The sequence below is a fragment of the Brachyistius frenatus genome, unplaced genomic scaffold (genome assembly GCF_029030835.1).
Source record: "Brachyistius frenatus isolate BFR_SWC_R1_liver_20210118 unplaced genomic scaffold, ASM2903083v1 Contig_217, whole genome shotgun sequence".
Lineage (NCBI taxonomy): Eukaryota > Metazoa > Chordata > Actinopteri > Embiotocidae > Brachyistius > Brachyistius frenatus.
In genome coordinates, this window is record NW_027210816.1 from 435,912 (window position 1) to 450,953 (window position 15,042).

The window sequence follows — 15,042 nt, forward strand, 5'->3', positions numbered from 1 at the left end:
TTCCGCATTAATTGACCATTAAATGCGATCTGATCTTTATTTAAAAAAATCAGAAGTGTAAACAGACACAACGTGCTCCAGCTACTAACACACCAACAATTATTCAAATTTTTGTTGTTGTTGTTGTTGTACTGAATCCTCCGGTGTAAAAAGTGAGGGAAACCCTGGATTTATGAACAGTCTCCTCCGGCAGCAATAACCTCAAACTGCTGCAGATCAGACCCGCATCACGTTCGAGAGGAACCTTCTGGACCAATTCTCTCTTTTTAAAACTGCTTCAGCTCAGCTGTGTTCTGTGAAGTCTGACGTGAACGGTTCGCGGCTCCAGGCGAAACAACAAAGGTGGACTTACTTCGTTGCAAAACAAAAACTGTGATGCTTCTTTTCACCGTGCTTCACCTCTGGGATGATATTTTCATGTTGGTATGCAGCCCCCCCCCCCTTTTTTTTTTTAATTTTTTTTTTTTTTTTTTTTATAAACGCCACATGCACAGTGCTGCAGGTTCCTCCCCGAAGACCCACAGTCTCATCAGACCACTGAACATGTTCCAACGAGCGTTGACGCGCTGCTTGGTAAACCCTCAGGTGTATGGAGAGCCGCGGCTTCCTCTGCAGCGGTGAACGTTGTGCTTTAATGCCACCAGGGACTGAGATTTATGACTCATTAATTAAGCTGTTAACCACCTTCAACTTCCAGGAAGAGTAGCAGCAGAACTGAATTGTCTCCATTCATGGACAGTTTGTCTAACTGTGAACTGATTTATGTCGAATCGCCTCTCACCGAATCAACAATTCGTGTTTGAAAGGTTCGTTTTTGAAGGCGTGGTTTACACCTGCTGGTGCAAAATCAAAATGTTTCTTATCAGTCAGTTTCGCTCCAACTGTCACCTCTCATTCTTCCTCCACTGATTTGGTCTTCCAGTTTGCTTTTAGCCTCTGGGTTTCCACACCTTTTTTTTTTTTTCCAACCTTCACCATGAATGTTGGAATTCAATACCCAGAGTGTGGACAATCCAACAATTTGTGTGTTATTAGTTCAAATACTTTGTCTCTGTTCATAATTGCAACTTAGATGAAGATCAGATCATATTTTAAGACCAATTTAGATATGAATGCAGATTCTAGCTGCTGTATGTATTAATAAAAGATCGGTTCATTTTAATGTAGTTTTAGTATTAAAATGAGAAATAAATAGCAGAGGGTCAATAGTCAGAAAAAAACAACACTTAAATCGGTTTAGCAGAAATCTTTTTATGCGGTTTTTTTTTTCTTAAACTCTGGAAAATCCTGAGGTTTTTTTTTTTTTTTTTTTTATAAAATGGAAAATGTGCTCCAACATTGATAAGAAATTCCCAGAAAATATGTTGTCTGTCGCATTGTATGAAACAATTGTGGGCTTTCCAGTAAACATTCATATTATGTGTGTGTGCGTGCGCCCTCAGCATCGTCCAGGTGAAGGAGACCCGGCTGACGTCTCTGGCTGCCAACATCTTCATCGGCGTGTCGGTGCTGCTGCTGCCCGTCCCGCTGCAGTGGATCCCCAAACCGGTCCTGTACGGCCTCTTCCTCTACATCGCCCTCACCTCCATCGACGGGAACCAGATGTGCGACCGCATGGCTCTCCTCCTCAAGGAGCAGGTGAGGGAGTGCGTGCGTGCGTGCGTGTGCGTGCGTGCGCGTGTGCGCGTGTGTGTGTGTGTGTGTGTGTGTGTGTGCGTGCGCCCATATGGCTCTGCAGATCAAACAGTTGAGTGCGTGCCCAGTTCTGGAGGACCAGACCCGAGTCAAATAACATTTGCAAATATAATTTCCAGTGTGTTTGTTTTAATCTGGTCTCGGTGCCGGGTGGGCGGGGTTTAGATAATTAAGACAGATCAGCCTGTAAATTACCATTATTATTATTATTATTATTATTCTGGTGTGGGGTTTCAGCCTCAGAAAGAGACATCTGAACCCTTCATCGACACGGTCAGCAGGATTAAAACACAAGATCTCAAATTCGAACTATACTTTTAAAAATGACAAAGAACATCGAAAATAACCTCCTCTGTTGTTTTCTCTCATCCCGTGTGTCCGATTTAACCTTCCCTCTCTCTCAGTGAGGAGGTAAAGCCAGGCTTTGCCATTGCCCACTGCGCTTGGTAACGGCACACACTGGCGCCCCCAAATGGCCGCGTGAGGAAATGATTTAAAACATTTAGATTTAAGATGCCCAGAAAGCCTGCATTATAATGAGAGCAATATGCAGACATGATGATTGGGGTCATATTTTTCAGACTTTAGTTGCTGAGCAGGAAAAAAAACTATCAAAATACTCTATTGTTTAATCTTTAAAAAAAGAAAAAGTCTCCCATTTTTACACAATTTCTATAAATTAAGAAGTATATATATGTGTATATAAATAAAGATCTAAAAGTTATGTATATATATAAATATATAAATTTAAATGGTATATTTGTTTTCTTATGTATATATATATATGTAGATATATATATATGTAGATATATATATATACATAAGAAAACAAAAGTCAGAAATCATATAATAGGGAGAATTTAGAGCCAAAAGCTTTATTCTAGCTTATAAAACTAAACGATTCAAGAGAAAAAAAAAACATTGGCAAGTCGTGTATTTTTTTATGATATAAGGGTAAACAAAGACATTTTTTACAAAATGTAAAAAAATTATTTATGTTTAAGAATCATTTTGTATCATGTTTTTCTGCAGTTTTATTTCTCAACCTAACTTTATTTAATGAAATAACAATAATTTGAATAAAGTCTTCATAAAACGAAGTACTTCTCCTCTGTGACGCTTCAGTTCTTCACATGAAGTGAATTTAGTTGGTAGAGAGACATTTTCAGGCCTCAGCTGTGGAGGATCCCGATCTGATGAGTCACGTTTCCAAAAGAACTGCAGGTAGTAACCAAGACGGTGACATCGTGTTTGGTTTTTTTCTGGGCGGAGCGACGCAGTGGTTTTTGATTGATAAACTGTAGTTGTTGGGAAAGGTTCCTCGCTGACATCAGATCAGTTGGAGGAGGAGAGTTTGTTTTTGTCGCGGCTCCTCTCAAGACTGGAAAGTCAATTTTTTTTTTTTTTTTTTTTTACCAAAATAAATCGTGCCTGCTGCAGGTTTAGAATAATATCAGCAGCTCCGACTCACGCAGTCGCGCAGGAAGACCTCTGATGCTATAAATACGTGTGTTATACTTTATTATAAGAAAACTAAGTGCTTTATGATCTAAACCCAGACTGCCCTTCGTAGCCTGAGTCATCGCTTTTAAGGCTGCAGGAGACCCGGGGACGGCGGGGAGAAAAAGAGCCCCGGGGGAGATTGTATTTTAATCTGCTTTGATCCCGTCGCCTCCCGCAGACATCTTACCCACCGACCCACTACATCCGCAAAGTGCCCCAGAGGAAGATCCACTACTTCACCTTCCTGCAGATGATGCAGCTGCTGGTGCTGTGTACGTTTGGCATGTACCCGATACCGTACATGAAGATGATCTTCCCTCTGCTCATGATCCTCCTAATCCCAATCAGGTACGACCGAGGCCACTTTGGCGCAGAAAATGTTTTTTTCTCGAGTGCTTTTTAAAAAACCGGGGTGACATTCAGCAGGCATCGAGTCCTGACCTGAATCTGAGGCTGGGTGGAAACACGCTTTAATTACAGTGAAGTTTGTGGAGATGTTTCGGTCTCCCGCTGGAAAAAAAAAACCTCCCACAGATCTCTCTCAGCACCGCGACAAGAAGTAGACTTAATGAAGTAGACAGTTTTCTTCATTTTTACAGTTTGTTGTGAGGTTTGTAATGTGTTTGTGCTCAGAGGAGATGCAAACATTTTGAGCTGCAGTTCATTTCTTACTAAAACAACAGTTGCACTAGTAACAGTAGATGAATGTCAAACATTGTTATATTAGTAGATTCACAGGAAAAACTCACCAGTTAGAAGACACTGAACGTTTTGTTTTTGTTTTTTGGGGGGGATGGTTTAGTTTGATTATACATGTATTGTGATTGGTTGACATTCATTCGAAGCCTGATTAAATACCCGACTCAAATTATCCGGTGATGACGTCACATCGGTGGTTCAGATTGGTTTGTTCATAAATTTGCCGCATCAGCAGAGTGTTTGCGAGTTGGTGCATGCGTCGCCTGCGTTCCAGAGACATTATGTTTTCGGGTTTGTCTCTTGGGTCTTAAGATATCTCGGGAACACCTTGGATACTGTCTCCAAAAGGTCTTTACTTTGACATCAAAACGTTCTGCACGAACACTTCTTCTCTGTCCATCATTCAGCGTCGTAACGGCGTTATGGAGGAGAGATGGTGGCTGTATTTTAACACGTGGTCAGATACTGGATGTGTGACTCTAATCTTGAGCGTCCTTCTTGAAACTCATGCTGATTTTATCGATTTGTTTGTGTGCGGAGCATCAACATTTTAGAAACTGCAGCTTCTTTGCGGCAGCATCCATATTTGAAGCATCATCTGCTGCCATGGCAACAACTTTGTGTTCTCTCAGAATCACTCTTATTGGCCGAATTCCTTCAAAGTCTTCACTACATTCAGTATATTATATAACTCTGGACAGATATGGATGAAGGCAGATGACTCTGAGGTGGTAAATCAAATTTTTTTCCGAGAAAAACAAAAACAAAACATCTGCAGCCTCAACATCTGTCAACATTTTACAGTATTTCAAATAAAAATCATTTGTCAACCTGATGATCTCAGATTTCTGAGTACCAAGTAGGATTTTCTTGCTTAGTGGCAGGTTTTTAGCTAAAAACCGATACCATCTGTTACTGCATGAAATGATTTATCAGTGAGTGTAAGTTAAATAATAGAAACATCTTTGCACATAACACAGCACACGTTAACAGAAGCACAAACTACATCCTCTAAAATGACCGGGAAGTCGAATCAGCAGCTTTTTAAAACAAAAACCTTCATGAAGGTCAGCTGCAGATTTACACAGCATCACCACGTCTCTGCTGCCTTCGTGCATACGTGGTACATCAGACACTCTCCTGTTCACCGGTCCTACCAAGAAGGAAGTGATCAATCTCATCTGATCTGAAGTTTTGTTGCTTCTTTGTTGTTGTTGGGGTTTTTTTTTGGTTTTTTTTTTTTCATGTGTTTCTTTCTCATTTCTTGCCCAACAAGCAACGACTGACATAAATCATGTCTGCTTTGTGTTTAGGAACAACGTGCTCCCTCATATCATTGAGGCCAAATACTTGGACATAATGGATGCCCAACACATGTAGCTACAGACGGAAAACCAGCTCCGGATCCACGAAGGGACGTCTGGAGTTGAAAGAAAGAAAGAAAGAAAGAAAGAAAGAAAGAAAGAAAGAAAGAAAGAAAGAAAGAAAGAAAGAGAGAGAGAGAGAGAGAGAGAAAGAGAGAGAAGGAAAGAAAGAGTGAAAGAAAGAAAGAGAGAAAGATGAACAAAAACATATTTTTCAATGCAAAACTGTACGGAAGCAAAAAGGAGAAATAATTGACTGTTTTGATTTTTTGTATCTGATGAGAACATTCTTACAGGTGAAGCACTGGAAATGTGGGGAAGTCGCACGAGAAAGAGAGAAGAGAGTTTTGTGGGGAATACTTTTTTCCAAAATGTGAACTGACCATCTCTCTGAGGGAAAAAAAAACAACAAAAAACAAACAAACAAACAAACAAAAAACACAACAGGACCGTCCAGAACTCCCTGTTCCCCCCTCTGTTCGACCCCCCCCCCCCCCCCACCCCTCCCGTCAGATCGTGCGGTGCCATATACCTCCGTGTTCTCCTCTCACACCTTTACTATGTATGGTGAAGCTTTACATTATCCTCAGTGCAGTGTGCACGGCTGTGTTTCCAACCTGTGGGTAAAAAGTGCTTAATAATATTGTGTAAAAAAACAAAAAATTGCTGCCAGTGTTCATTGCGTTGTACTTAGAGAGGTGTAACGACACGTTTGCACGAACAAAACCGTTATTTTTGTCTCTCGCGTTGTGTTTTTATACTGCTAAAGGGGTGAGAACTTCAAATACTTTTCCAGGTAAGAACGCTGCATTCAGGCCACTGTAAAGAACACCGTTCCCTTTTGTACGTCTTTCATCGTGCGGTGTTCAAACCTTCACATTCCTGCAACCTTTTAGCTCCGGTTGCCCCCCTCCTCCCCGTCCCTCCCCCATTTTCTCCCTGAAGGACACTCGTTTGTATTTAGTTTCTCGGTCATTCCAGCAAACGTCAGCATTCGTTAAAAAGAGGAAAAAAAAAAAAAAAGGTGTGTGTGTGTGTGTGTGCGCGTGTGTGAGTGTGTGTATGTATGCGCGTGTGCGTGTCAGTACTAATCTGTTCTTCATCCTCAGCTCTTTATAAGACCTCATTATATTTTGAAGGTGGAATTTAAGTGCTCAGATAAATAAATTTAAAAAAAAAAACACATTCCACGGGTATATATTAAATGTAATTATTTAGAATGACAGCACAAACCAAAACATATAGTTAAAGTCTTTATCAAATTATAAATATAGCAGAATATATTATGGCAATATACCAAAAAAAAAAAAAAAAAGAAAAAAAAAAAAGAGATTATAGGTCAAATTGAAATAGAATATTTATTTATCATAATTTTGTGTGTTTACCCTGAATTGGAAATCTCCTTTCCATTCCACAGTTTTCAGATTCTTGTACTTTTGAGTGTTCGTCTTACGTTCCGGCTCTGCCACAGTGTTTACATATCAAAGTCCCTTCCAGCTCCATGTCAGCGTCCTACAGTTCTGGTGCGCTGCGAGTACAGACGGGAGTCAAGCTAGAGATATAAAAAAAAAAAAATACATATATAGAGATTTGAGAGCTTTGGATTCAACAAAATGCATCCTTTTTTTTTTTTCACATTTTCCTCTTTGTGAAGCAGTGTTCAAGGAAGTTTTAGAATAACCCGGTCTTGTTTTTCTATTTAGATGTTATGATTAGATCAGTGCTTGCAAACGTTGTCATGTAATAATCCAGACGTCTGGAGAGATTTATCTTGTTATCTACACTTCAAAAAGAAAGAAAGAAAAAAAAAAAAAAAAAGACAATTTCTAAGCACTGGTTTGCTTAAAGCATGTCTCAACTGGTTTTTGGTTGTTGTTTTTTTTTTTAATACAATGTGATACCAATGGACATGAATCCTACAGGAGAAAAAAAAACTTTGAAAAAAAAGTTGTCATGTCCAACAGTAACTTCTCATCACAAATAAATGCAACCGCTCAATATTCAGCAATACTGTGTATAAAAACAGAAGTTCACTGGTGAGATCCGGGTTTTCCCAGCAACCTTTCAGTCAGTACAAAAGCTGCTCTTTGCTGATTCAATTATTTCACACATCAAGAAGAGAGAGAGAGAGAGAATTTTTTTTTAATTTTTTTTTTTAGTTTGCCTGTCAAAGAATTTATTTGGGTTTTCGTTGCTTTTTCCCCAATTTCAAAAATGGCAGCTCCCTCATGCAGTTCTGTTCAACTTTGTCTTACAGATGTGAGAAAGATGTCCAATTTTAAGCAGATGAGAAGGAAAGCTCGGCAGCATTTGCATAATCCTTGGACTATAAGCCTTAAGACAGCACTGGTGAGCGAAGAAAGAGATTGTGGAGGTATAAAGTAATATGTACAGTTTGCAATGCAAAGTTTAGTTTTTATCAACTATCCATTATAATCCACGGCGAAAGATATTAGTTTCTAACTTTGGACCGAGTACAGAAATTTACAGATTCTTCTTCTTACGTGACAGTGCTGTTGTTCCTCCATATCCTCACCGTACCGATGATTTTGGAATAGCAGCAAGCTTCTCTCAGAGGACTTGATATCGGATTGAAAGACATACTCTTACTCCGTTTGTGAAACCTTGACTCCTCCTCCTGCTCCTAATTGGATTTGTTTGAAAATTGCGTACAGTGGTGTTTTGTTTTTTTCTTTTTCTTTTCCGTTCCTGATTTCATATAGCCTACTTTTTCTAATCATGAATGTATGACGTGTGGGTTTTTATATAGCATACTAATTTAGGTGTCAAACAGAATCTGTAATTTTTGTCAAAAAGATCAGCTATATTTGTAAGCTGTAATATGTAAAAAAAAAAAGAGATAAAAAAAAAAAATGGTTATCAAACAGAATGTGTTGGTTTCCTATAGTATATATATATACTGTACACTGAAAAAGAGAGACTATCTCAAGCTGTTTGCCAAATAAAAAGTAGTAGTGATGTAAATATTTGTGTGGGATTGTTTTCACTGTTGATCCATTAAAACAAAAATCTGAATCACTGACCAGATTTTCATAATAATTTTATATGAATTCCTTTTTTTTAATCGTAGCTCCACCTTCAATCCGATATACCGTGCTGCATGAGGGTGTAAATAGTTCAGTGCATTTACAGTGCAATTACTGCATGTGTAAAGCTTACTGTGGAAATCAATCCACTCTAGGAATAGCTGTCACTGGAAGTCAAAACGCATCAATCAAAATGTGGCTGTAAACCAAGAATGAGTAGTATTTATGTCGGCTCACATCCTCCTCTTGTTTTCAGTCTTTAGTTCCCGCTTTAAGTCCAAATTGTGTCCTTTCTTTAGGCAGAATTTTTGTAAAGATGATTGCGTTTTAACAAAATTGACATTCAGAAAAAATATTGTTGGGTCTCAGGAGTGAAATTTTCAGTATCACATGACCCTAAAAATAAAAACGTTTAAAGGGTTATCAGTTACTGGTTTCTCTCAACTGAAAACCCAACTGGAAACTGTTTCTCTATTTGTTCGTCAAAATACCACAATCTGAATGACTTGACTGTGATTTAACTGATTGTGGAAATCCTCTGGGATTGAATTTTTTATTTTATTTTATTTTTTAATTCTGACATGTTCCTCCTGCACCACCTTCAGGATGAAATGTCAATCTCGCACACAATAAATCCAATAATTCACCGGAAACGTTGGGGACATTTCTGAGAGCATTAATGCTCCCGGAGGTGATAAACCTTCCACATTTTATTATATTACTAGATATGATTGGGGAAAACAATCTCCGAACAGTTGTTTAGACGTGGTGACGAACAGTCGTGCAGCCGGTGGCCACGTGGTGTCGCTGCTGCGCTGCGTCTGCGCAGAACACCGCGGATCTCCCAAGTCACGTGAGCCCGCGCGGGACAGGTGATCAAACGGGATTAAAAGCAAACACATAAAGAGATTCAAACAGACTAACACGGTCTCCTGATTTCCTGGTGCAGAGAGAGGGGCGGCGGCGGCGGGGAGGGGGGGAAACCTGCGGCTCTGTCTCCTCCGAGGGGGCGCGTGTCCGTGCGGCCCGTGGGCCGGGTCATGAGACTCCGGGGGGGGAGGGTCTCCGCTGGGTTCGCGCGTGCGGCATCCCGGAGGCTGGCGGCGGCTCTCGGCGGTCACCAACACGCGCGTGGATTCAGTGCGTCTGCGGCCGACATGGCGGAGGAGGCGAAGAAACTGGCGGCGTACGCAGCCGTGGACAACCACGTCCAGGTAACCGCGGACCGCGTGTCCTCTCGCAGACAACCCGCTGCCGCGTAGTTTGGACCGGAACACGTCCTCCAGCTTAACGTGACACGCTAGCGGAGTTAGCGTGTCACGTGCAGGCAGACGCCTCGCGTGCCATCTCCTCGTTATCTAACGCGCACGGTTTGGAGGGCAATTAGCTCGGTTGCTACGGCACGCTTGTTCCCGGGATAGTGGGCCAACCGTGTTCCGCATTAAAGGACTAAATGGACTGACCGTATGTTACAGCGTGCAGCAGCCTGCCGGCGCTCGGGGCTGCGCGGTTGAAAGCGACGGGTCAACAGAAACAGACGTGGTTTTAATGTGCAGCTGTGAGCTTCACGGTGCAACAAAACAAAAACATATTTGTGTTTTTAATCATTCAGAAAGTGTAGAGGGAAAAAAAAAATACCAGAAGTAGAAACATCCCTACTGCGCATGCTCCACCTGCACAGACTAGTGTGTCTGGTTGTGTTGAGACAGCCTTAAAAGCGCTTTTAAAAAAACAACAACCATATTTTAGATTTAAATTAAAAGCATTAAAGTTGTCCAGAAATGGAAACGTAATGCACTCGTGAATAAAGTCTCTTGTAACGAAGCAGGTTTTTCTGATATTGCACCATCCCCCGCAGCAAAGTCCAAGCTTGCGTCGGTGTTTTTATTTCTCTCCGCGGCTTTCGGAGCTCGTGTGAGAAACGTGTTGCCCGAGTTTGAGCTCTTCTGTGTCTCCTGCAGAACAACCAGGCGGTCGGAGTGGGCAGCGGCTCGACCATCGTCTACGCCGTGGACAGACTGTGTGAGTGAAACCGTTCAGACTTCCGGTCACAGAAGTTACAATTTGACGAAGAACATTTGAGACGTCCAAGTTCCGTTGAAGCGCGTTTTTTTTTTTTTTTTTTTTTCCCCCGACGCCGAAAGTGTAGATTTGCAATCAGCTGCGGACTTATTTTACGTTTTTTTTTATTTTCCGGTTTAAACCGTACACACTCTCGCTGCCCTGCTGATCTTGGCTCGTGTTCGTTGCAGCGGAGAGAGTGCGTCAGGAGAAGCTGAACATCGTGTGCGTGCCCACCTCCTTCCAGGTGACTTTTCACAGACCAAGACGCTCGATTTCATTTATTGCTGTTGTCCTCGTGGATCAATAACTATGCATACTAAATATTGTGCAGCTTTATCTCCTCTAAACACCTTTCTCCACCCCCACCGCCCCCATCTTTCCTCCCTCAGGCCCGTCAGCTGATCCTGCAGCACGGCCTCACTCTGTCCGACCTGGACAGACACCCGGAGGTGAGACGAGAGACGCACACGATGCGTTTGCTGCTTAAACTCCGTCTGCCTGATTCGGAGCATATGACTGTCAGAGTTTGTAAGTGTAGGACATGTTCTCATCCCTCCTTTCCATTCTGCCTGTGCTTCAATTCGTGTCCTCGCCGCTCAGCTGGACGTGGCGATCGACGGCGCGGACGAAGTGGACGCAGACCTCGCGCTGATAAAAGGAGGGGGGTGAGTGAAGACAGCAGAATTTAAGCTGTGTCTCTGTCTCACTCGTCACTGTCTCTGTCTCACCCGTCCCGTCTCTGTCTCACTTGTCCCGTCCCCGTCCCCCAGCGGCTGCCTGACTCAGGAGAAGATCGTCGCTGGATGTGCTAAACATTTTGTCGTCATCGCCGACTTCAGGTTTGTGTTTCCTGATTTACCTTCAGAATAAAAGTTCAATCGGAAAGAGTGAGAACAGGAAAACGAGAAGATTTGTTTTGTTGAAGACACGCAAGTTTCACTAACCAACTTTTCCCACATTGTTATTTCCGATTCTTCGGAAAGTCAAATCCAGCAACAATCCGATGATGTCCTCGAGGAAACTGTTACAATCACATACAAGTTGGTTTTTAGCCGGATCGCATCCTGTCAGAGGCTGCAGTGTTTGTACGTCCAGGTTAGACTCCTCTTTTCTCTGTCCTCCCAGGAAGGACTCCAAGGCTCTGGGCCAGCAGTGGAAGAAGGGAGTCCCCATCGAGGTGATCCCCATGGCGTACGTCCCCGTCTGCAGGACGATAGCCAGGCGCTTCGGAGGGGAGGCCAACTTAAGGATGGCCGTCAGTAAGGCAGTGAGTGGATCTGTTCTGACACTCCTCTCACACGGCTGTCTCCACGGCAACTCAGTCGGACAGTTTTTGACTCGGTTTTACCTTACGTGCGTGCGTGTGTGTGTGTGTGTGTGTGTGTGTGTGTGTGTGTGTGTGTGTGTGTGTGTGTGTGTGTGTGAGACTTCACAGTCTGAAGTCTCTGTTTGTCCTTCTGTCTCTTTATGTTTCTGTTGTTAACAGTTAATGTACTAATGAGCAGATGGTCTGTTTACCCACGGAGCCCTGCTGATCACAGACATGCCGTTGCTTAATTAAAACTCGCTCTCTTGTCTGACGATGCTGTCGGCACCAACGTCCAGAGCTGTCTACCTTCCAGAGTCCATAAAAAATAAAAACGATTTCTTTCCTTCGAGTGTCGCCGACACGTTCCCTTCTTGACACTTGTGTGAAATCCTCGGGCCGGCTGACGGAGCTGCGCGTTTGTGTCTCTCAGGGTCCGGTCGTCACCGACAACAGCAACTTCATCCTGGACTGGAAGTTTGAGCGCGCTCAGAACTGGAAGGAAGTCAACACGGCCATCAAGATGATCCCAGGTGAGGAGGCAGACTTTGGTTTCAGGCAGCTCGGAGTAAATCTTGAGATTTAGCGTTTCATTTTTTTTACGATTTTTTTTTTTTTTTAATCAATATTATGACGTGATACTGGGACAGATTTGACCTCTGTTGTCCCTCAGAGTGCTCAGTGTTGTCTCTGTGTGTCCCCTCTCAGGCGTGGTGGAGACGGGGCTCTTCGTCGGCATGGCGGAGCGGGCCTACTTCGGGATGGAGGACGGAAGCGTGCAGGTCCGGGATCCTCCGGTCAACTGATGAGTTCTCCCGAAGCACTGTCACCTCTTCTCCTCCTCCTTTCTCCTCCTCCTCCCTCCAACAAACCTCACTTCTCCCGCAAGTGCCATATTCATGCTTCACACCCGGAGTCGGACTGTGTTTGAGCTGCACAACTGGAAGCAGGGAAGTTTTTCACACATCTCTAAAATCACGTGATTTTTCTCATCCTGCAGGCGGTGCTTCTGATTCTGAGTCTTTAAAGTGCCTGACGTGTAAAATCTGTCTGAGAATGTCGTCTCTTCCTGTAATTTGACTGAATGTCGGTAGAAATGTGGCGCAGCGCCGCAGAGTCGAGCTAAAGCGTGCCTTGAGATTGTATTTTAAGTCCTGTTTAAAAAAAACAAAGATGCTATTTAAAGTCAGGATCACAAGTCAAACTGCTTTCTGCTACACATGCAAATACACAAAAGTCACAAGTCAATATAAGCGGTCAGCATCTAAGCGATATTTTATTCTAATTAGATTATAGAAGCGGGGGGGGGGGGATAATATAGGAATTTATACAAAAGTAATTTCACTAACTAATGTGCAAATTCAACCGACGATAAGGTCGGTGCTGCTGTCGCCATGAACCGATGATCACGTTTACGCCACAGAATGAAGACGGAGTTTGGGAAACGTCTGTGGTTTCCTCTGCAGAGTTGCACCAGTCAGACAACGAACCACTCACTGTGTGTGTGCGCGTGCGCGCGCACGTGCGCCTTCCTCCACTGTGCTGGTTACAAAAGCTGTGTGGTCGCAGGACGTCCTGCGCCAAAACAAAACTTCCATTTTCTCAAGGTCACGAAGATCGACGGGTTATGCTGAAATGATGCAGCTCAAATATGCCTCGAAAAGCACTGCGCGTCCATTTTATTTGGCGGCACACGCCGAAACAATAGAGCGTCCTTTTAAAAAAAAAAAAATTAAAAAAAAGTTTTTAAATCGTAAGTAGCAACACTCGGATGTAGCTGGTCAACGCTGCGGCACGTTGTTTAAAGCTGCACTATCGGGTTGTAGGAAGGAAAAAAAAACACGTCGATATCTAAAAATCTATCAAAAATGTTGTAATCAAAGACGAGAGATGAGTTCCCGCAGGTCGGTTTAATTTGCGCGGGAAATCAAAAGATGTTTCGAGTCATAAAACCTGCACAGTGCAGCTTTGAGCGTGCACATGCACTGCGTGTCATCTCAGCTCGGTGTGCAGCCAGTTTCCGTGACGCACACAACTGTATTCTTGTCGCATCGTCAAAGAATATGTAGATTTATTACCTCAAATACTACTACGTCCCTCCTCATACACCGTAATCCGAGGCTCGTTTGGTTGTTTTTCTATTGTGTGATTCTGTATGAAAATTTACCGAATTACGCAACAACCGTCATCTGTTTTGCAACTCGTGATGTTTTCTTTTGCCTTTTTAATTTGTAGTTTTGTAATGCGGCGCTCTCTCTCTGCTTTGGGCTCACGATGCCTTACACTCTCTGGTTTACATCTCTGAGCAGCTGAGGACAACATCAGCACCGGCAAATTTTATTCTGTCAGGCAAATTTAAAGGGGTTGGCAATCTTGTCTACAAGCTGCTGTAAAATATGAGCAATCGGATTCTATTCTAACTCCAGTCTCATAAATCAAATGGCTGAATTTTACGATCTTTGTTTGGCTTCAGTGGCCTGAATACAAAAGTCAAAGCCAACAATGCGTTTTGGACACAAATTGGATCCAAAACAAAGTTGCACATGATGTTGGATATGTTTTGCACCAGCATTTCTTTTTCTTTCATTCCTTTCTTTACCAGTCGACTGTGATTATGATTTTTTTTTTGCTGTGATGGTACTGTTTTCTTTGTCAACCAATACAGGAGCAAAAATGATGATAACGGCACGACTCTTTTTGTTTTATTTCTGACCATTCCTGGCAAGCTTTTAGAAAACCTTGTCAATAATGTGATGTGGCAGAGCACGGGGCTGCGTTCAAAAAGCAGTCGATCGTCTTGTCAACAAAAGATGTATGAACAATTTTTAATGATAGTAAGATGAATATCAATACGTTTTTGATTGCTGGTCTTGTAAAACAAACTTTTTAAATTTGTCAGCCTGGGTTCTGTAAAGATTTTGAGACATTTCGAATCTATTTTGCCATAAATTAACAATCCGACCATTAATCGACACGATAATAAATAGATTATTAGATCAAATGTTAGAATATTTGTTAGTGGCGGCCCTTCTAGAGGTCAAAATGACACCTTTTTTGTTTGGTAAATGCAGGATGTTTAAACTTTTAATGTCAAACACAGCAGAAAAATGACTAATAATGAGGAAAAAAATCTCCCGTTTGGCCACAGGGAGGCGCTACAAGTGCAAGCATCTTGATTCTGCTGCAAGTTGCTTACTGCAAGCACAGCAAACTCGGGTTTACGATGACCTCATATGCCTTCTCCTGGTCATAAAGTAGAGCCTTCGTTCATTGAGCAACTGCTTTATGTGAGACCTTTATAACAACTTCCTATCATGTGAAAATATAATGAATGAATGAAAACTTCGCTGCTTCTATATACCGC

The 15,042-nt window shown here is 42.4% G+C and overlaps 2 protein-coding genes across 5 annotated transcripts in view; both read left to right on the top strand.

The window, feature by feature from the left end:
• slc4a11 (solute carrier family 4 member 11) overlaps nt 1-7,368 on the top strand; it is a 96,472-nt gene extending 89,104 nt beyond the window's left edge. For all 4 annotated transcript variants that reach the window (XM_069719567.1, XM_069719569.1, XM_069719568.1 and 1 more), the window contains 3 exons: nt 1,443-1,638; nt 3,377-3,546; nt 5,211-7,368. In XM_069719567.1, the coding sequence (XP_069575668.1) occupies nt 1,443-1,638; nt 3,377-3,546; nt 5,211-5,277 (433 nt within the window). In that variant the 3' untranslated portion in view covers nt 5,278-7,368. The remainder of the gene's footprint in view (nt 1-1,442; nt 1,639-3,376; nt 3,547-5,210) is intronic.
• A 1,925-nt stretch (nt 7,369-9,293) lies between these two features.
• rpia (ribose 5-phosphate isomerase A (ribose 5-phosphate epimerase)) lies at nt 9,294-14,361 on the top strand. The gene is made up of 9 exons (XM_069719549.1): nt 9,294-9,522; nt 10,270-10,330; nt 10,561-10,616; nt 10,762-10,821; nt 10,973-11,037; nt 11,143-11,211; nt 11,498-11,639; nt 12,112-12,211; nt 12,387-14,361. The coding sequence occupies exons 1-9, from the start codon at nt 9,349-9,351 to the stop codon at nt 12,482-12,484; spliced, it is 825 nt and encodes a 274-aa protein (XP_069575650.1). The 5' UTR covers nt 9,294-9,348; the 3' UTR covers nt 12,485-14,361.
• The last annotated feature ends 681 nt before the right edge of the window (nt 14,362-15,042 follow it).

Bases quoted from the DNA above. Each gene is read 5' to 3' on its own strand.
- rpia (XM_069719549.1), top strand. From the start codon at position 9,349: ATGAGACTCCGGGGGGGGAGGGTCTCCGCTGGGTTCGCGCGTGCGGCA. The intron at 10,617-10,761 runs GTGACTTTTCAC...TTCCTCCCTCAG, and splicing joins GCGTGCCCACCTCCTTCCAG to GCCCGTCAGCTGATCCTGCA. The intron at 11,038-11,142 runs GTGAGTGAAGAC...CCCGTCCCCCAG, and splicing joins GCGCTGATAAAAGGAGGGGG to CGGCTGCCTGACTCAGGAGA.